This window comes from Lodderomyces beijingensis (assembly GCF_963989305.1).
Source record: "Lodderomyces beijingensis strain CBS 14171 genome assembly, chromosome: 1".
NCBI lineage: Eukaryota > Fungi > Ascomycota > Pichiomycetes > Serinales > Debaryomycetaceae > Lodderomyces > Lodderomyces beijingensis.
In genome coordinates, this window is record NC_089970.1 from 1,690,436 (window position 1) to 1,710,211 (window position 19,776).

At 45.4% G+C, this 19,776-nt stretch overlaps 8 protein-coding genes across 8 annotated transcripts; 5 read left to right on the forward strand and 3 right to left on the reverse strand. All coding sequences in view use genetic code 12, as the record gives it.

The window, feature by feature from the left end:
- Positions 1 to 227: 227 nt before the first annotated feature.
- Positions 228 to 1,113, forward strand: LODBEIA_P06840 (40S ribosomal protein uS11; the record flags this gene model as incomplete). The annotated part of the gene is made up of 2 exons (XM_066976631.1): positions 228 to 237; positions 725 to 1,113. 2 exons carry the CDS (start codon positions 228 to 230, stop codon positions 1,111 to 1,113), a joined length of 399 nt encoding a protein of 132 aa, XP_066827622.1.
- Positions 1,114 to 2,651: 1,538 nt separating this feature from the next.
- LODBEIA_P06850 (uncharacterized protein) lies at positions 2,652 to 4,007 on the forward strand (the record flags this gene model as incomplete). The annotated part of the gene is made up of 1 exon (XM_066976632.1): positions 2,652 to 4,007. The coding sequence occupies one exon, from the start codon at positions 2,652 to 2,654 to the stop codon at positions 4,005 to 4,007; it is 1,356 nt and encodes a 451-aa protein (XP_066827623.1).
- Positions 4,008 to 4,804: 797 nt separating this feature from the next.
- On the forward strand, positions 4,805 to 6,325 carry LODBEIA_P06860 (uncharacterized protein; the record flags this gene model as incomplete). Its single annotated transcript, XM_066976633.1, has 1 exon — positions 4,805 to 6,325. The coding sequence occupies one exon, from the start codon at positions 4,805 to 4,807 to the stop codon at positions 6,323 to 6,325; it is 1,521 nt and encodes a 506-aa protein (XP_066827624.1).
- A 598-nt stretch (positions 6,326 to 6,923) lies between these two features.
- On the forward strand, positions 6,924 to 7,682 carry LODBEIA_P06870 (uncharacterized protein; the record flags this gene model as incomplete). The annotated part of the gene is made up of 1 exon (XM_066976634.1): positions 6,924 to 7,682. The coding sequence occupies one exon, from the start codon at positions 6,924 to 6,926 to the stop codon at positions 7,680 to 7,682; it is 759 nt and encodes a 252-aa protein (XP_066827625.1).
- A 131-nt stretch (positions 7,683 to 7,813) lies between these two features.
- On the reverse strand, positions 7,814 to 9,358 carry LODBEIA_P06880 (uncharacterized protein; the record flags this gene model as incomplete). Its single annotated transcript, XM_066976635.1, has 1 exon — positions 7,814 to 9,358. One exon carries the CDS (start codon positions 9,356 to 9,358, stop codon positions 7,814 to 7,816), a length of 1,545 nt encoding a protein of 514 aa, XP_066827626.1.
- Positions 9,359 to 9,577: 219 nt separating this feature from the next.
- LODBEIA_P06890 (uncharacterized protein) lies at positions 9,578 to 16,150 on the reverse strand (the record flags this gene model as incomplete). Its single annotated transcript, XM_066976636.1, has 1 exon — positions 9,578 to 16,150. One exon carries the CDS (start codon positions 16,148 to 16,150, stop codon positions 9,578 to 9,580), a length of 6,573 nt encoding a protein of 2,190 aa, XP_066827627.1.
- A 424-nt stretch (positions 16,151 to 16,574) lies between these two features.
- Positions 16,575 to 17,972, reverse strand: LODBEIA_P06900 (uncharacterized protein; the record flags this gene model as incomplete). The annotated part of the gene is made up of 1 exon (XM_066976638.1): positions 16,575 to 17,972. The coding sequence occupies one exon, from the start codon at positions 17,970 to 17,972 to the stop codon at positions 16,575 to 16,577; it is 1,398 nt and encodes a 465-aa protein (XP_066827628.1).
- Positions 17,973 to 18,153: 181 nt separating this feature from the next.
- Positions 18,154 to 19,776, forward strand: LODBEIA_P06910 (uncharacterized protein; the record flags this gene model as incomplete). Its single annotated transcript, XM_066976639.1, has 1 exon — positions 18,154 to 19,776. One exon carries the CDS (start codon positions 18,154 to 18,156, stop codon positions 19,774 to 19,776), a length of 1,623 nt encoding a protein of 540 aa, XP_066827629.1.

Below are 19,776 nucleotides of genomic sequence, written 5' to 3' on the forward strand. Positions count from 1 at the left end.
CAGCTAGAGGTAAGGTGGTTCTTTAGCATTCACAAATTAGGGCTAAGCCCTAAGCGACCCGCCTCTCTCTTTTTTTCTGATGTTGCATCACGTGCAAAGTATGACCATCAAATTTGTGCGAGGAGAGGTCGCTCTACAGAGGGAGAGAAAAAACACATATTGAAATTTTAGGCCAATTTTGATGGTGAGTCCACCTAGTAATACAGACGTACATCAATAAACCAAACATGTCAGCTGGTATGTTTCCAAAGTGGGATATGGGGGAAACAAGGAGAATGGAGAATAGAGAATAGATCAGTCGAGAAGGATTATAGCACTCGATGGATGGGAAATTTTCAATATGTGGAAGAAGAAGCGTCGATAAGTGGAAGAAGAAACTGTCATCGAGTCAATGACATCGAACCTACCCCATGTATTCGTCCTTGGAACGTATTGCAGCTTGTGCTACGATTGTGGGAAGAATCAGGAATGAACAGTTCTAGAAGAAAGGACACCCATCGTTGAAGTTGGCAAAGAAGTGGCAAAGAAGTGGCAAAAGATCAAGGAAATAATTCAAGAGAAATCAAAAGACCCACTAGCTCCAATACTTCCATTCCATCGCGGAGGAAAATGTTTTCCCTCCTCAGTGAGCTTTCCCCACTCGATTGAAACCAAGACTCCATTTTGTTTTTGAATTAAATTTGATTTTTTTTTCTTTCGTTTTACTAACATTAGTCAACTTTAGACCGTTCTCAAGTTTTTGGTGTTGCAAGAATCTTTGCCTCATTCAACGATACCTTCGTACACGTTACTGATTTATCAGGAAAAGAAACCATTGCCAGAGTCACTGGTGGTATGAAAGTCAAGGCTGACAGAGATGAATCATCCCCATACGCTGCTATGTTGGCTGCACAAGATGTTGCTGCTAAATGTAAGGAAGTTGGTATTACTGCTGTCCACATCAAATTGAGAGCTACCGGTGGTACCAAGACCAAGACCCCTGGTCCAGGTGGTCAATCCGCTTTGAGAGCCTTGGCTAGATCCGGTTTGAGAATTGGAAGAATCGAAGATGTTACTCCAGTTCCATCCGATTCCACCAGAAGAAAGGGTGGTAGAAGAGGTAGAAGATTGTAATTGCGCAACCTACTACTTTTATTTTCTCCCCTTTCATAGCTCATATCATCATCACCATCATCATCACATTCATCACGTTCGTCAGATCCACTACCCTTTTACCATCATGTCAAACGATATAGTACCACTGCTATCATCATCACAATGTAATCTAGTAACAACTTTTTAATACAAAGTGAAAAGTTAAATGTATAAACTTTTAAAAATATACAGCAATTTTTTAGTAATTTTTATTTTGAAAACTGTTGATCTCTATTTCAATGTTGAAATAGTGATTTTTCAAGTTATTATCCTGAAAATGGCACGAAAATAGCATGGAAGTTGCCATACAAAATTTGAGACAACAGCTGGAATTTCGAACCATAGTCGTGATTCTCCGGATTTTTCCAAAACTCATTAGTTGTATACATTTACCCCCCCTTCCCTTCAAAACCAAAGAGCAAAGGGGTTTCGCTTGCATAGCACACCTTGTCTTGCAAATACGACGGTTGGTTCGAGGCTTACAATATCGCAAAGCAACGGATCCAACTTCATTTATTGCAAGGCATCATCATTAAACTCACATTTGCAAAAAATAAAAAAAAATAGGTGAGATCTCAATGATGAAAGCGATTTCAAAAGATCGGAAATCAAACCAAATCCAAGTCCAAAACAGAAGGAACCAAGAGACGAGGAAAAAGAAAGGGGTCTCGATAGAATAAGATAGGTTCAAAGTTAAGCAAATGCTACTGGGTTCGAGCAACTGTGGGTTCACCCACCTTGAGCTGGAATCCGCTTCGCGCATTCCAGATATTTTTTTTACCCACTTTTTTTCTTTGGTTCTACTCTTGAGCTGCGCTTGTATCAACGTTGAATCAGATGACATTCTCCTCCTTCGAAATGCCTAAAATGCTATGACGGAATCATAGCGCTCTGGAGTTTGAGAACTCGTGACACACTTATCGTCAATCATGATGATTTATTGACTTAAGGACTTGCTCATTATGTGATATTTGCAAGAGTTTGTAGGCTCCCATGGGGAACAGCAAAACTCCCCCAAGCAAAAACACCGAGCACATCATCTACAGAGGGAAATAAACGGAAACAGTTTCGTCGAAGAAAAGAACTTTTGGGACCCCAATGTGTTTACGAGGAAGAGTACAGCTCCCCTCCTCAAGGTCTTTTTGCCAAGTGGTGGCTGCAAAAAACAAAGGGCGTGCACCTGGGGTCAAGAACCTTACTCCTCGGTCAACTTTGCCTAATTGGGAGCTGAAACGCGGTGCTGCACCACTCGCGTGGTAGTGACACTTTGGGGATGATTGCAAAACGGACTTTGAGAATAGTAGATAGATCAATACAAGCAAACAGATAAGCGACAAACCCCCCTATTTTCCTCTTCCCACAGCTTTAGGCGCTATTGCTATGCACTTGTGTATTTACATATATATAAGTATATATAAAGTTACAGATCTTCTTTTCAAATGTTCATCAACTAGTGGTTTAGGTTTCATGAACTAGAGAACATTTTTGTCAATCATAGCCAAGATACCAATATCAAGATGATTGAACTAGTTTTTCTTAGTGCAGGCGTGTTGTTGTTGTTGCTGACCCAGTTCCGCAATCAAATAATGGCCATTTTCAAAAGATTTTCTTTTGCATCAAGTAGTCCCGTCGAGGAGAAAGCCAAGCTGTCGCCGGTTTCAGAAGCTAAAAATGGCAAAGGATACATGGGCAACGACACTATACAAGAGCCTACTCCCTTGATGATCACTCCGGAGGAAGTGGCGATGTATGACGATAGACCCTGGAGACCCTTCCGTTGGCCGTACCATCAAACCATGTCTATTTTCAAGTTGGACATCAACCATTGGTTGGACATGGATAAATATTACCAGCACTACATTGATGAAAAAAAGAGAATTAGATTGAAGTTTGGTAAGCAAAACTTTGACTGTTTGCCAGAGGGTAAAGACGCGTGCGTTGAGTTGATGGAAATGGTTGTGGACCACATGGTCAAGAGATACCCTCTTTTGTTCGTTGTGTTGAAAAATGGCGACTGGGCTACCGAGGGTAAAATTGTTAGGAACGAAGTCACTAAGGAAATTTTGGATATGACTTTGCCCTTGAAGCAGGATCCATTGGTTTTCATTTCCAAATTGGCCAAGGAGGATTTCTACATTGTTAAGAAGAACGAAAAAGATGGCTTGCATTACCTTGTTGCTGCAGCAGTCCCCTTCCCCGGAGGCTCATTTGGTATTGACCAGAAGATCGGCAGGAATCTCGACGTTATCCACACCGACGTGCCCTATTATGAGACCAAGTTAAAGAGATCCATGGAGAGATGGTTTGAGAAAATGAGACCCGAGGACCCCGTTGAGAGAGCTAGTTGGTACATCACGTGGGACACCATGCTCAAGGTGAACAACATTTACCAGCGGCCCGAGTTCAAGCCCAATTTGGAAGCCGACATGAAAGGGACCGACTTGCGGGAATTCAACGTTCGAGTCGAGAGGCAGACCTTGAGACGGTTGCCCAGATCAAACGCAATCATATTCACCAACCACCCTGTTTTCTACTCGATCGATGAAATGAAGGACGAGCCAATGGTGCCCTCACTCATAAAGAAGATTTTGTACGAAGGACCCGAGGATATTTTGAAATACAAGAATTTCGCATTTGTTCGTGATCATCTTTCGCCCTATTTGGACTCGTTAATTCAGAGACAAAAGGACTTGGGGATAATCACAGACGAGACTCCATTGAAGACCCAGCCTAGTTATCCATTTGCTTATTGGGTCAAGGACGATACAAGCAAGAATGACTTTCAAGGCTGGAACAATCCTAGTCCTAGTTACAGCAAGGCCCACATGAAAACTGCAGGTTTCGACACGGCCAAATTGGCACCAAACGAGTAATTTTTTGCTCACCACCCTAAAACCTTTTCCCGTTTTGTGAAAACATCATCACTCGAAATTGCACCTGTTGCAATTGAACTGGCGCCAACCGTAACGCAAAGATGTCTTTAATAAAAGAATTTGTAAATTTAATAAGAAAACATTGGAAAATATCAACCGCAACTATGTAAAAAAAAAAAAAAAAAGAAAAAGAAAAGCAATCCATGTCTCAGTCTTACTTTCTCTATTTAGCCTGTGTGCCATGAGCCACTGATTAAAAGCCTTTGGTATAACTTTCACCTTGTATCAATTGGTCCTCCGGGATAAGTTTCTTGTATATTCATTTTGCAGCCATTTGGGCGCGTGGTTGCGGCGGGCTATGCCAATCAAGTTTTGTGTATTACTGCACTCGCTGCCCACGACTGAGACAAAAAACCCAAAACCTCCAAACTGCTCCTCTTCCAAAACCACCCCAATTGTCCATCCCAAGTCTACCACCCTCCTCTCAAAACCACCTTTTCAACTGCGGTCAAGAAAGTTCACTGTAGCCTCACCACTTGAATTGGACCAGTAAAGGAAAAAAAAGAGAACAGAAAAGGAGTTGTTTCTGCTGGACGGCTTATCTCATTGTATACATCTATAAAAATTGTGACCCCTTTGCGTTTCAGGAGTTTGATGAGACGGTGAGATCTTCCCCCCCACCGAGCGAGAGAGTAGAAGCAACACCCAGTCCAGTAGCAAGTACAGCAACTAGAACTACAACAGCGACAACAACAACAACAACAACAACGAAAAGCATTCTTTGGAACAATTTGCAGATGAGTGGCAGTCTTGTACCGCCGATATCCATAAAGACCGTCTTGACTTGTCTACTATGGTACACAGTTTCATCGATCACGTCCCAATTGACCAAACTCATCTTGACTAAATTCACATATCCGCTCTTCCTATCTCAATGCCAGTTTCTTATCGGGGCCGCATTGGCAGCGTTTGTTATTGTTGTAGCCAAGTCGTTCCCCCATGTTGAAGAGTATTTCCCCGCGGGCAGCATCCCGTCGTCCAAGCTGCGGACACAGCCAGTTCTATCGTTTGCCATGCTTTTAAAAGCGTTTCCCTTGGGCTTGTTTCAGTTTGTGGGCAAGTACTTTTCCTTGAGTGCCACGTCGTTGATTCCTTTGCCTACGATATCCAGCGTGAAGGCATTGAGCCCCTTGTTGATTGTTCTTGGCTACCGCATAATCTACCACGTTGTGTTCCCTCCAGTGACGTATTTATCGCTAGCACCACTTTTAATCGGCGTCATTTTGATCATTACCTCCGACTCCGTTAAGAATCCGCATTCCACAACAAACTTGTTGACGAATGAGAACCACGAGATTGACAACAAGCAAGTGCAGGGTCTTGTCTTGTGTCTATTGAGCACGGTGGTGTTTGCGGCTCAAAACATCTACGGGAAGCAGATTATAACATGGGACAATGCCGACAAGAGCCACAATCCTGCATCGCTCGTGTTGAACACCGAGCCGTCCAAGCCCTCGACGCCATTGCCTTCATTTGAATTTGAGAAAAACAACCACCACCCAAAATCGCAATTTGGCTATTTCGAGCCAAAATCAGCCAATAATAACGGCGATTTTGCCCAAAATAATGCAAAGAAATATCTCCATGTTCGACAGCGGAGCAATTCTGTCCATTTACCTTACTCGACATCGGATCTAACACTAGATCAGAGAAAAGAAAACCATTTGTGGACACCGCCGACGCTGCCGCATTCTTTGAATACCTACTCGGCTCCAACGTATGCTCACACCGCGCGTGTGGGCAACACCAACGCCTACAATCCGTTTGCCTACTTTATCAACCGATTCCAGTTGGACAAGGTGCCCAAGCCAGACAAGATGACAATCATCTTGTACTGTTCCTTGATCGGCTCCTCTTTTTCCATTGGCGGGTTCTTGATGAATGAACTTCCCAAGATGTACCGCCAGTTTGCCTTTGACTCCGACTTGGAGAATATCGTGGATACAACCTCGGATTTCCTTGCCATCATGGTGCTCATTCTTTTAGATAGCTTATCGCATTTCTTGCAAACGCTCTTGGCGTTCCACTTGCTCGGCTCGATTCCAGCACTTTCATACTCGATCGCGTCCATGATGAAGAGAATCGTTCTTATCACGGTGAGCATCATCATTACCTTGAACCACGCCACAGTAGTAGATGGTGCCCAATCTATACAGTTGGGGCAGCTCACCACGGAGCAAATTGTGGGCCTAGTTTTAATTGCAATCGGGCTATACTGTTACGACAGGTGGGGTTCGCGTAGTCTCAAATCGAAATAGAATGTATTTAATCCAAAGTTCTCTAATGTGAAAATGTAATAGAAGATGAAAGAAAAAAAAAAAAAAAAGAAAAAACTTATTGAAGGGGGAGGTGAAAATGTTTGGAGGCTAGAATGCTCAGTTGAGACCTGTTATGGTCACCTGAACTAAGCCAGATGCCATAAACCCAACCACGCCCGTAAACGCCGTGACTAATGGAGGTGATTTCTCAGAAAAAGAGAACCACACACACACTAGTATTACTTCAGTATGCGTTGTAGAGAGCGGCAATCGTGAAATCGTTAAATCCAGCAATTGGACTCTTGCTAATTGTCGCCCTACAATAATACACATACATGTACAATGGAGAAGAAGAAGAAGAAGAAGAAGAAGAAGAAGAAGAAGAAGAAGAAGTGGGTTTGGGAGTGGGAATTGATTTTGTTGAAATTTTCGTTTTTGCCTTCGGGGCAAGGTAGCGCAATGCTCCTGCGCTCATGGGGGGTACTGTGCAGGAATCCACCACGGACTTTGAAAATGGCAACAGGGACGGTGGTAGGAAGTGGTTGGTTGAAGCTCAAGCCATAGCCAGCTGATATAACGCCCTATATATGCAAAATCCATGATGAAGTTGCTGCTAGCAGTTCTCAGTCTATTACATGTGTTCACTTTCGCCAGTGCAATTGGATTCAGGGGAGTCCTAAAGCCGATCCCAGCTGAAGTCGCTGAGTTGTCAAAGGAGTTGAATCATGAAGTGGTCAATATCAACAACTACGCCCAGAGAATCAAAGTAGATCTTTACAATTTGAGTGGTGGTGGTAAAAAAAACACAATTGTCAAGCCGTTGAGAGCGGTAGTGACCAAAGACTACAATTTCAAATTTGACCGTTTACACCAAGGCGAGTACGAATTGGTTGTAAATTCGTACGATTTCACTTTTGACAAGAGCAAATTTCGAATCATCATTGACGATCAAGGAACGGTGACGGCGTATGACTTTCCCTTGGGACAAGAACATTTCAACACGACATCGGGCGTTGTCGTCAGTCGCGACAGGCCCTTGCAATTACAGTTCAAAGACGTCAAGCAGTTTTACGAGAAATCTGGAGGGACACTAAAAGATATGGTAATCAACAGTCCGCTTGGGTTTATCTTCAAAAACACCACATACACCATCATCTTTGTTGCCTGCTTGGCGATTATGGCTGCTCCCTATATCTTGCAATGGGTCAACCCGGAATTGGCTGCGGAATTGAATGATGCTAGGGTCAAAGTTGCCGATGACCGAATTGAAAAGAAGCCCGTGCTGGATTACCAACCTGCGGCCGTGGGCGAGCTGTCGGTTAGAACTGGCGCCAAGAATATCAAAAAGAGGAGGTAGAAAAAAGAAAGAAAGAATGGGCATGATGATGATGATGGAGATGATGATGTTTCTTGCTAGAGAATGTAGTTATTTAGATCCGTCCTCAGATTAATGGCGAATAATACTAGCACCTCTATCACATTCAGGTTCTAAACCTTGACGTTCCAGCGGAGACCCACTACGAAATACCTGCTTATGAACCAGAAGATTGTTCCCGCCACGGCAAACACACTACAGAAGATGGCAAATCTGTCATACTTTTCACTTGTTCCAGTGCCAATGATAGCCGAGCTTGCTGGAAGCCCCACCAAAAGCCCCAAGGAGCAAAACAAGTAGAGCAACCCGTACCTTGCGCCAAATTTACGGGCGGGACTAATCTGACGAAGACAAACGGGGGTGAGCGTCAAGATGGAACTGGAAAACATCCCGCACAATGCAGCAAAGGCAAACAAGACGCGTCTGTCGTATCCAAAGGGCAACCAGAGAAGAAACATTGACAAAAAATTTCCCGTCAACATACAGCACATGACATTGTATCTCCCCAACTTGTCCGCCAAAAACCCCGGTAAGAGCCTTCCAATTATTCCAGTCGCATTAAACACCGTAAGAAGAGTGTAGGCATCTGACTCTGACATGCCCTTAGCAACGGCATAAGTGGCAAGATAAGTGAGCATCGAAAGCAAGGACAACTCTGTCGCGAAATTCCCCGCTATCAAGAACGTGTACTTCAAGTCCCGGAGAGACCTAAACTCGAACGAGTCACGGATCTGGCTCCAGCTCATGTGCTTGGGACTATCTTTCTCCTCATCGTCGTTATCATGACCACTGCCGCTTGTTCTTACTTCTGCTCGATCTCTGCACAAGAGCACCGCGCACCCAATACACGCGAGGTTGACAAAGGCCAAGCTCATAATTGCCCTCGAGAAGCCCACTTTCAGATATAAGGACTTTAACATCACTGGGAACACCATTCCTCCAACTGATCCGCCCACCGTGGCAATCCCAACCATGGTGCCAATGCGATCTTTGAAATGGTGACTCAATACACCAATCAACGGCGATATGCACAATGCGTTCCCGATACTAACGCATATCCCCAACGACAAGATGAATTGGTAGACCACCAGACTGTAAGCGACTCCCATGAGCCCTCCAAATACAAAAATCCCGCCAAAGATCAAGGGGTAAAACGAACCCTTTGAATCAAACAACGGTCCCGTGACTAAACAAAGCATGAATGAAAAAGCCAAAAACATGGAAAAGATCCACGACACGGTGCTTTCAGAGACCAGCTCCAATTGGTGAACCAGGATATACGCCTGGAGTGCCCCCACGGAATTCAACGAGCCAAACGTCGCCACGAGCCCCAAAAATGACCCAATGACGCTTGCGTATGCCTTCCATCCCTTGTCGTAAACCACAGCGTCATCACCATTAACCTCAACCGCACTCAGAGAATCCAGCTCATCATCATGTAAGCCACCGGATCGAGCTGATATTCGCTGGTTGTCCCCCGCTTCAGGGGTAGGTGTGCGCGCTGACAAATCACGCTCGACCAAGACGTTGGATTCGAAGCCTGTTCCTGTGCGAAAAGACTTTAATGCGATGGGTTTGGTCACGTAGCTGCGCCCTTCATCTCTGCATGAACTTGAACCCGTTGTGACTTCGCAGCTTGTGGATGTTTCTGTTACCATTGGCATTCTAGAGGGAAAAAAAATTGAAAAGAGTGAAAAATTACCACTCATTGGAAAATGTCATCTTATCTGCCTTATCTTCAACATTCGGCTCGTTTCGGAAATCCGCATGTAGGGCAAACAAAGAAGAAGAAACAAAAATCACTAATAACCGATCCTGAGATTTAAGGTATATAGATCCTATACTTTGTATGTGTGTGTAGGGGTGTGCCACTGGCGTCACAAACTGTAGACTTTCCCAGCCGTGTCGCCAACAACGACTTTCAATGCTCCCCTCACGAGACAATCATCGTTATCCAGCTTCGAGCACTTGAAGAGCCTTAAAGCCGAGATTTGACCAGCAATATTCTCAAAAACAGTATCCAATTTCTGTATTCTTTTCAACGTCCAACTAGAATCACAAACGATTTCAAAGATTTCAACTGTCTTGCCATTTGCGATTGCCAATACTTCGTTGGACCAGTATGGGTGAGTGCTCGAGGCTGTACTCTCCCCCAGCTGGCCATTTGTGTCCTCGTCGGATTCCCCAAAAGCCACCAACATGGCCCCCCCAGCACCACCAAAAGTTTTGCTCAATAGCCGGGTTCCATTTAAGCTGAAAATCTGCAAAAGTGCTTCTTTATCCGAGCCAACGAGCGTGGCAATGTAACCAGAGTCATCTGAAATGGCCACGGTGTTGAAATTGGAAAATAAAGATTCTGTCACACAAGCGTCGAGTTTATGCATAAAGGCAAACCTTGTGAGGTCCCAAACTATGGCGTGTCCTTCCAGGTCGATACTGGCTCCAACTCCAAAACTCTTGCTAGATGCGATATCTGCAACTGGGGAGAAATGTCCCCTGAGGGTTGCCTCATTCTCTACTGTCATTCTTTGGTCATTGGTACATTTCCACGCGGAGATGAGACCTTCTTCCCCACCTATTAGGAATGTCCTGTTTCCTATTTGACGCATGGCCGTTATATCACTGGGATGGATGTCGATAAAGAGCTTTTCATTAATCACTAAAGTGCCGCCACAACTATTTGACCTCTTTGATTTGCGGATCAACAACCCATCCTCGCCAGATACAAGTGTCGGACGGCCAACCCACTTTGCCTTGTCGTTGCCAGACGTTTTTTCCAACTTGAGCATAGGCAGATTCGACTTGGATTCAAACACGACGTGTGCTGGAACCTTGCCCAGCGGCTGATCAGTCAAGTATAAATTGGGCAAGTTCAACACATCCCTCATGACGTGAGGCTTATCAAACACTTTGCTCGGCGTTTGTCCAAAATTATTGATCATTCCGATTGCGGCTTTCTTTTCCATTTCGTTATCGATATTATCCAAATCAATTGCCCCGTTGTACGAGGAGTGATGGAAGACGTTTAAAGCGTTGATTGCTTCAGCACCGTCTTGCTTGAACCCAAATATGAGATCTATCCACGAGTGCAAATTTGCAGACACGTATGGACTCTCCAACGCCTCCCGGTTCTTGGCAATGAAAATATGAGGATCATTGCATGCCCACGGAGGAAGCTCCACGTTGTTGACGCTCAGTCCATTCTGTAAAAGGCCGAAATCAAACTGATTTGCATTGGTTAAAAACTCCGGTAAGCAAAAGAACTCGGGGGTCAACTCCCGCACGTCCGTCGAATTATCACGAGAGGCAGAAAGCCACGCCTTTTCGATGGAGTTGAAAAGACGATCCGCGTGGTCAAATTTCCCACCTTGCAAAAGCAAATAGGAATGAACAAAGGGCTTTAATCGGATCAAGTAGGACGTGACAATCATGGCCGAGGAGTAGTGCGTTCCGTAATGGAATGCTGGGATCGAATGGTCATCAAAGCTGTTTAAAGCGTCAAAGCGCTCCTTGAACTGCAGTGCTCTTTTCTCTGTTTGCGCACCCATTGGCTTGGATAAATCACGAAACGTTCTTGGGTTGGATAAATCTAAAGTTGTACTGGAATAATCAGACAAGACCCATGGGAAAACCGGATACTGAGTTAGATCGTTGAAAGTACGGCCAGCCAATGTATTGATGATCATCAAGTAGTCGAAATTTGACATTTCTCCTCGTTTCCACTTTTTTGTCGCAGGTACATATGAGGGTGCGGGAGCCATCCCGCTTGAAAAAGCATTGACCAATTTGGTGGAAAAGGCATTGTCAAACGTCCATCCTGCATTGGACAGGAGAACTTTGGCAAGATCGACGTTGATTCCTTTACCAGTGGCCACTGATTTCAACTTGGAGTAGATGACGTCTCTTTCCTTGCGGGAAATACACGTGGTTAGCACAGTTGCCCCATCGCTAAAGAACATCTCAAAGGCGTTATCTCTGAGCAAAAACTGTCGCTTGGAAATGGCACTGAATTTCGTCAAATCCCAGCTTTTCATCCGATGCAATATAGGCTTTGACTCGTTTTCGATTTTTGTTTGCGAGTTAACGAGCCGCAATATGGGGTCCCTCAACTCGGCAGGAGCTTCGGTGATGTCCAAGACATTGCCATCTTCGCCGAGAAAGTAATTTTCAAACAAATACAAATGGGTCGATCCCAAGATCAATAAACTTTCAGCGGGCACCAAGCCATTGATCTGACTAACGTTCCATAGGGAAACAATGTGGTCCCCAACAAACATGCTGCTGCTTACTCTTTTGTTCTTATCCTCCGATGCATTCCCTTCGAGGGGCTCATTCTCGTCAACGGCAAGACCTTGTGGAAGGGGTTCTCTTGAACCACCGTTGTCGCTAGACAAACTTAGTTCTTGTAAAGTACCTGATATGTTTGCAAAATCATAACCATAATCATATTCGTCCAACGAGTCTGCCATGTTTGCCACTTCCTTTAGTGGAATGTCCATTTCGTAGTCCAATTTCTCCGAGTCCGGCAACAAGTCCTCGACAACGAGACGCTTGCGCATTCTGTTGGCATTTTCAATGTAGTCTAACACATACGTGTGGGCCCACATGGGATCATAAATCCTGGATGACTCCGTGACACAGGAGTGCAAAGCACGCGTCCAATTTGCGGCGCGGTCCTTGCGCGCCCGGCTATTCTTATTGTAAGAGGCCAATTCCGAAGTCACCTCTTGAGCTTTTAACATCTGACAATCCTTTTCGCAGGCCTTGATGTATATGCTGTTCATTTGGCCCAAGCGGCCTCCATTGTGAAGTGCGACTTTGATGATGTCGGAGACCCGCTTCAATTCCTTCTTCAAGACTTCTGTCTTTATCGTTTGAACCAGCTTCAGCAAAGCTTTCACAAATGGAGGATATTTCTTCAATTTTTGCAAAGTATCGACATCGTTTCTCAGGGTCAAGTTCGTGAAAAACTCATCTAAAAGGATATCATCCAAATCAATGGACTTGATAATATTGGGTGTGTCATTTTGCCGGAGTAGGCATATGGACCGGAGCAAGCCAAATGACAACTCGAGGCGGCGCTGGTTAGGCTCGGCTTGAGTCAAGTTCAATCCGAGCAATAGCTGCAACAACGCCGCTACTTTGTCATCACCAAGTACATTTTTGTCTGTAATAATCACTTGACGATACAAAAGCTCCTTGATGAAATCAGTAAAGGTCTCGCCTAAAGGGCATGGTTCGCTCACCAACTTTGAAAGGTTCAACATTATACACTCGCCCAAGATCTGTTTCATCCTTCCCGACAGATTTGGATTGGATTCAACAAATGAGCAAAGGCAGATGATGTATGAATTCAAAGTGCTTGAACTTATTGAAAAGTCTTGGCTGATCAACTCGCCGTGGAAAGTTGATAACAACTCCAGGACGTTTGACCAAAATCTCCTTTCTTTTGGAATGGAAGCCTTGTCGTTCGCAACAAGCTCCTCAGTCACAGTCCTGAAAATTCCAGGGAAAACCATTTCGCATAAAACTTTTATTGCAAAATCACTCAACTTCTTCAAAGACGTCTCAAATTTTGTGGACGATAAACTAGAAACGTATGAATCGACAAGTACCAGAACCATGCGCTCTTGTGTGTCCTTGATATTGCTTTGAGTCTCATCATCGAACCACAGATTGCCCAATTTGAGAAATCCTAGCAACTCCACCAAACTTTCCATGAAATCTTTCTCGCCAATCATTTTTTCTATAACACCATAGTTCTGGATCCATCCAATGTACGTGTTGATCCGTGACAAGACATCATTTTCTAAGCAAACTTTTTGAGCGCTGGTGTCACCGTTGGACGGAGTAGAGGGGTTGCTCCCCATCAAATTGCCAGTCGACAGACTCAAGGAGTACATCGAGTTTAAAATCAAATTGTTGGCGAGCAAAATTAGCTCGGGGAAGCAGATGCTATCGGTGCTCGTTGATGTAGATCGCGAGCGGTAAACAGTGCCGCGTTCGGGGCGCTGCAGGTTTGCGGCAAACGAGCTCAAGAAAATCAACTCTAGAATGCAGTCGCTATTCCACCACGGCTTCAACGTTTCAGTGAGGATATCGAGGCCATGGTTGGTAATGAAAAATCTCTTTATGAGCACAGAGTTTAAAGTTTTCAACAACCGGGTCAATATTTTCACTCCACAGAAAACCACCACGTCGATTTTCGTGTCAAACAACACCAATAGCCATTGGATGGTTATCCAGCGTGAGAAGCGTCGCAACGTCTTGATCGGTGTTGTCGGTCGGCAAAGGTGATTAGTTATGGCCTCCAATGTTAGTATTCCATAAGAAGAAGAAGCCTCTGGATTATGTAGTGCAAAGACGATGAACGCGGTCGCCAGATGTATCGTATCGTAGGAGGGATCCTGCTCCAATATCAGCTCAAGGATCAGAAGCAATTGCAGTTTTAACGGATCGTCAATTGTTTTGTCGCCAACTTTGGCGGTGGGGCTCTTTAGGTAATGAAACACTTTTCTGGCAAGTTTCATCGACTTTAGTTCCAGTGTATTCTGGGTTTGGAATTTTGAGTGCTCCAACAAATCCTCTATCCGGCCAAACAAGTGGGCCATCATTCCGCTTTCTTGGTATAGGGAAAAATCCAAGAGCAAGTGCTTGAAGCAAACGGGGTTCAGAATAGCAAATTGATACGGGTTATTCAACCCGGACAAGCTATATTTCAAAAAGACATCCAATAAGTTTGCCTCTCCGCGGTCAAACATTCCAGAAGGCTTTTGTAGAAACGGGGAAAGATCCAAGGTCAACGAAGGGTTGACACTTTTGAACTTGTGCATCAACACCGAAACTATGCCGTACCCCTGCTGCGCGACAAAGTCGTCTCTTAGCCTCCAATTGCACACGGAAAGACTCAATAGTAAATTCAAGCCCAGGAATATGATTGAATCGCGAAGTTGCACCTCGGGATTGTGGATGGCTTGGTTGATAACGTCCAAAATGACATTCGGGGTGCCGGTGACTCTGATGGCATCGTAAAATGCCATGGGAACATGTACAGAAAACTGGTTTCCTGCCGTCGAGGCAAACCCTTTTTGACGTTGCATTAGGTGCCGTAGAAGCTCGTTGCTGTCAAACAAGACTGAATCTTCCTTGACTCGCAGCAAAGTGTCCACGATAAAAGTCGGGTCCAAGAACTTACCCGCTACTGGAATGCGCCGTCCCTTATCCCCCGCACCGCACCGTTCTTGTCCCAATCTATTGCTAGTGGTATTGCTACTGGCCTTGGCCTTGGCTAGGGTCGGGGAACCACCATTACGGAATGCCATCAAGTTTTTCGACACTTCCATCAAATCTGTTTTCGTTAGTCGATTAACCAAGCCTTTTACAGAATCCTTGTCCATGTCCTTGAAGTCCCAGTTATACTCAGCACCGAGGTAGAAAAGCACCAAAATCCACTCGCGGCTCAAACTGCACCTGAGGAGAGTCATATTTCTAATCATCAACCGTGCGTCTTTGTCTTCCAAATCGCATCCGATGGAGATTTTGTTCCAGGTTATCGACTCCTTGGAAAGCCCGGCACAGGGTATACTCTCGCTATGTTGTCCGTTGAGATACAAGCTCAATGTTGAGCGATTATAGATCAACACTAATTGCACCATCATCATCTGTTGCTGCTGCTGCTCGCCAGCAAAACTGAAAATGTGGTTGAAGCTAAAACGAGAGCGTGATTTTGTTCTCGGGTTCTCAATGACAACAGCAACTTGCTCCAAGTTTAGTAGCTGGACCTTGAATATCGTGTTGTTCTGCTCGGTTGATGGGTCGGAGCAAGTGAGCGTGCATATAGTTATCGTTTCCTCCCAGTGGTTGGTGCTCTCTACTCTGAACCAGGTATAAATGGTGAAAGAGTCGGTGATGCTGTTTTTGAACGGGAAATTCACCTGCTGAGAACAGATCATAAAGGGGAAAAACTTGGGGTTATCATTGCAAATCCGATTCATCAAGTCCAAGATGACAAGCCGGGCGAGCTGATTCGAGCTGCGCAATGCTCTTAGTAACATGTTGTAGCTTTTGAAATCACCACCCTCTTTGAAGAGACAGACAATCAATCTCCGCAACTGGCCAACCCAGCCCGAGGCACTCAAGCTGTCCAAACAGAAATCCTCCTCTTCCGCGCCCAATCTCTCCAAAAATTCTCCCACAAGCGTGCTCAAGTGTCGCAAGTTCTTTATTCGAAGATTCAATTGAAGGGACATTGCCGTGTAAGCGTCTTCCAAAATGGAGCAAGGTACAGTGTCGTAATCATCGTCAGCGTCAACTGTGTTCTGGTTGCGGATCCATGTTAGTAGCGCACCCAAGTCGAGATCAGACTCCTGTGCAAGCGACTCATTCAAGAGCTTTGAATAACTAGTAGCCTGCGGGTCTCCATGATCCATGATTCCGTGTGATGCACACATGGGAGGAGGAAGATTTCAGGAACAAGAAGCAAGGCATTTTACGGCGGCTCATGATGAATTAGAAGTTACAACGCGCTTCTCCGCCTCCCTCACCCCCCCCGCCAACCCCACAAACACACACTGGTACTACTCTGGTAGCGGCCGAGCCATGAAACATGTATAGATGGCGATGTATGCCCTTGCACATACAGCACATGCTTCACGGAGTCAGAGGGTAGAGGTAGAGGTGGTGGTGGTGGTGGTGGACCATATTACTGGCTTTCTACTTTCTCCAAAGCTTTATTCATTTGTTCTCTTGGAAATTTTCTGATGGTCCGGAGGAGAAGCGCAGTGGACTCTGCACCGATGTTCGAGGTTAGACGATGATCCTTGGTCAAGAATGATTCAGAGTGGATAGAGTCTACTTGGTCTTTTTTCTTTTTAGCTATAGAACGATTTGAATCTCAAAGTCCTCTTCGAGTTCGGTGTCTTTTACCGATAGATTGATGTCTAAGTCTTCATCATCGAAAATTAACCTCGCTTTGCTGACGTCTATCGATTTGGGATCGATGTCCTTGCTCCTGAGAAAGAACAAGAGTATGCTTTGGAGCTTCGTGTCGGGTTTCACATTGCACTGGATTCGTTTGTTGTCCTTTCCTTTGAGTCCAATGGTGAACACTTCATCATCGATGGATTCGGGCTCGGGAATCCCGGGTGCTGTCGTGACAAGCTCTTCGTCCTCGCTACTTATGTTTTCTTCTTCTTCTTTTTCATCAGCAACGCCCTGTATTCTTGGTCCTTGTGCGTCAGCTGATCCCGCGGGGCCATCTGCCGTTGTAGTGGTGGTGGTGAATTCCGTGTAAACAGAGGTGAAATTGGTTCGATTACCAGCGGGGATCAAAAGCACCTGCAACATGGTGGCAGGTAGGTCTTCGATTTTGTCTAGCGACGGATTAAACTGACCTCCCGGTAACGGAAGTCGTAGGAACCGGGGCGTGTAATACGAGTGTATGAGTGTTCTTCCCTCTACCCACACAAGAGCGGTGTTTTCAAAAGTGTACTGATTGAGCAACTCTGGCGGTAGCTGGCTCTGGAAAGACTTTTTGAAAAAGTCCACCGCCGACTGCAAAATCTTTTCAAAAGATTTCATGCCCTTGCACCCAAAATCAACTTGAGTGGACGAGCCTTGAGGAGTGGGGAGTTTCGAGGAGACCCTGATGACGTATTTCCTCTTTTTCTCATCGGGAATGTCAAAGTTGTAGGAGCTGGTTGTCGAGGATGCATGGGCCGGCCCGGGAGTCGGCTTTGGCTTGGTATCGGGGCAATAATTCTCCTCTTCGGAATCATCCAAAATATCGGCCTTTTCTTGGTACTCAACGGAGCCTAGTTTGAGTTCTATCTCGCGCCGTATCCTGTCCGTGTCAATAATAGGCATCGCAGCAGGAATCTCGGCGTAGTCGACCAGCTCGATCTCCACAGGCTGAGTGGGATCTGCCTCCTGGACATTTTCGTGCGATCCAGCAGCAGGTGCACGAGGAACAAGAAGGGGAGAAGCGTCCGCCTGCGACGTCTCCACCTTGATCGTTTTAGCCTCGGCCTCCTTTGAAGGAACGCCATCGGTAGCGGGAGGAGTGGGGACACCACCGGACACTGGCTGGTGTTCGTTCTTGTGAGTGTGCTTCCTCTTTTTCTTCTTTTCGAATGACCGACTGAGTGAGAAGAAATCGTCATCCAAAACGATCCTCTTCTTTGAAGGTTTATGACTGCTTCCGTGCTCAACGTGAGGCTTGGATTCTAAAGATGGATCATTTGCGTTGTCCAGGTTGATACTTGCACCTGTCATCTCTCGAGTTGCTTGTGGTATTGCATCCGTATAACACTTGTACCATCTTCTCCTCCTTCCTCCTCTTCCCTCCCCCAGACTATATATATTTTTCCGTCTGTTAGTGTTTTCGACGCGATCAACAATTAACCATTTAGTCTGAAACCTCTCCAAAAGCTCTCCGGTACAGACAATACAAGCAATGATGAAACCCAACAGAGCCGAAACGTTTAAAGCAAAGTTTCTTCTCAGCCATGGCAATAACCTGCGGTATTACGAAGTGCTCAAATGCTACAAGGAAGATTGGATGCAGTCGTCGTATATCGTGGACGAAAGTTTGGTCAAGCGATATAGCAAGTTTTCAAAACGCCAGCTCAATGCCTCCTCAGATGGCTGTGAACTCAAGCTAGAGGAGATGAGAGTCAAGATGGCGGATGAAAACTACGTCAATTTTAGGTTCAATTCTGGTTTGCCGTTGCAAGTGATCGCTCCTGAAGGAGATGCCCGCTTGGAGTTGCAACTGCGGCTACCAGCGCGATTGCAAGACGTGCTGTCAGGAAGAAATGTACTGGCTATAGCTGCAGGAGGCCACATCACCTCTATGCAATGGCTCCCGCAAGATGATGTAGATGAAGACACTACTGACAGCTATCTTGCGGTATCCATCGTCAACTCACCAAAGTTACCCCATGGTTTAACAGCGACAAGCAAAGAAATCAGCGTGTTTGAAGATCGCTCCAGTGGGTTAATCGACTCGGCAGTGCAGATTTGGAAATTCAACACTTTGTCCAATGAGGTGAGTCTTGAGAAAATGGTCTTGACCCTGCTGCACGGGACCCCATTTGACCTCCAGTGGTCTCTTGTTGCTCCACAAAACAAGGAGAGCAATACCGTGCTTGGTGTCTTGGGGGTTGTTTTCAACGATGGAACTGTTCAAATACTCAAAATCACGCGAGATTTGCCAATGTACTCCTTGTTGGAAAAGTCCTCCCTAAGTTTCCGCTCGTCAGATGAAACTAGTTCTGATATCACGTGTTTCGCTTTCCTAGGAGTTGACAAACTACTAGCAGGAACGGCCAGTGGTTACCTCATGGAGTTTAAACTCGATTCCCCAAATCATCATTCACTGCTGCTGCTGCCACTACCTAGCTACAAAATGTTTGTCTCCGATGGTCCTATATCCACCATTGTGCCCGTGGAAACAAGCTCGGGCGAGAGCATGGTCTTGGTCAATGGCCAAGCTATACGAGGTTCGGCGTTCTCAGACACGAATCCAATTCAAGATGTCTATGCGCCATTGCTTGAAAAGTCCAACGTCAAGCCTTCATACAATTACATTATGCAAGACCTTATCATCGCCCATAATGTAGAGCTAGCCAAGATAGTGGGTCTTCGATCGCTACAGGACAATGGCTCGGAGATTCTTAGAGTCAGCGGATATATCACAACATTCAAGCTCTCTGAGCGGCTCGGGCATCCGTTCATGTTGACTGGGACAGCGTCTGGGGATGTCATTCTCATGAATTATGCAAGAAAGTACTTTACACGCCGAGGAGGAAACAAATCGCTTCTGCCCTTGAAAATCTGGAAACTCCAATGGAACAACCCCAAAGAGGCCGTGCTCACTTTGGACGCTAGATATGAGAAAATTGAGGTTGAAAGTCCCGTGTCGGCCTCGGTGATGCCAAAGGAGGTAATGATTAGCTCCTTAGCTTGGAACGAAAATGTGAATGGCTCGTCAATTTACGCTGCTGGCACAGCTCTGGGGTTGCTTTTGGTCGAGAGACTTGACCCGTCCTTCAATGTAAACTCGGACTTGAATTGA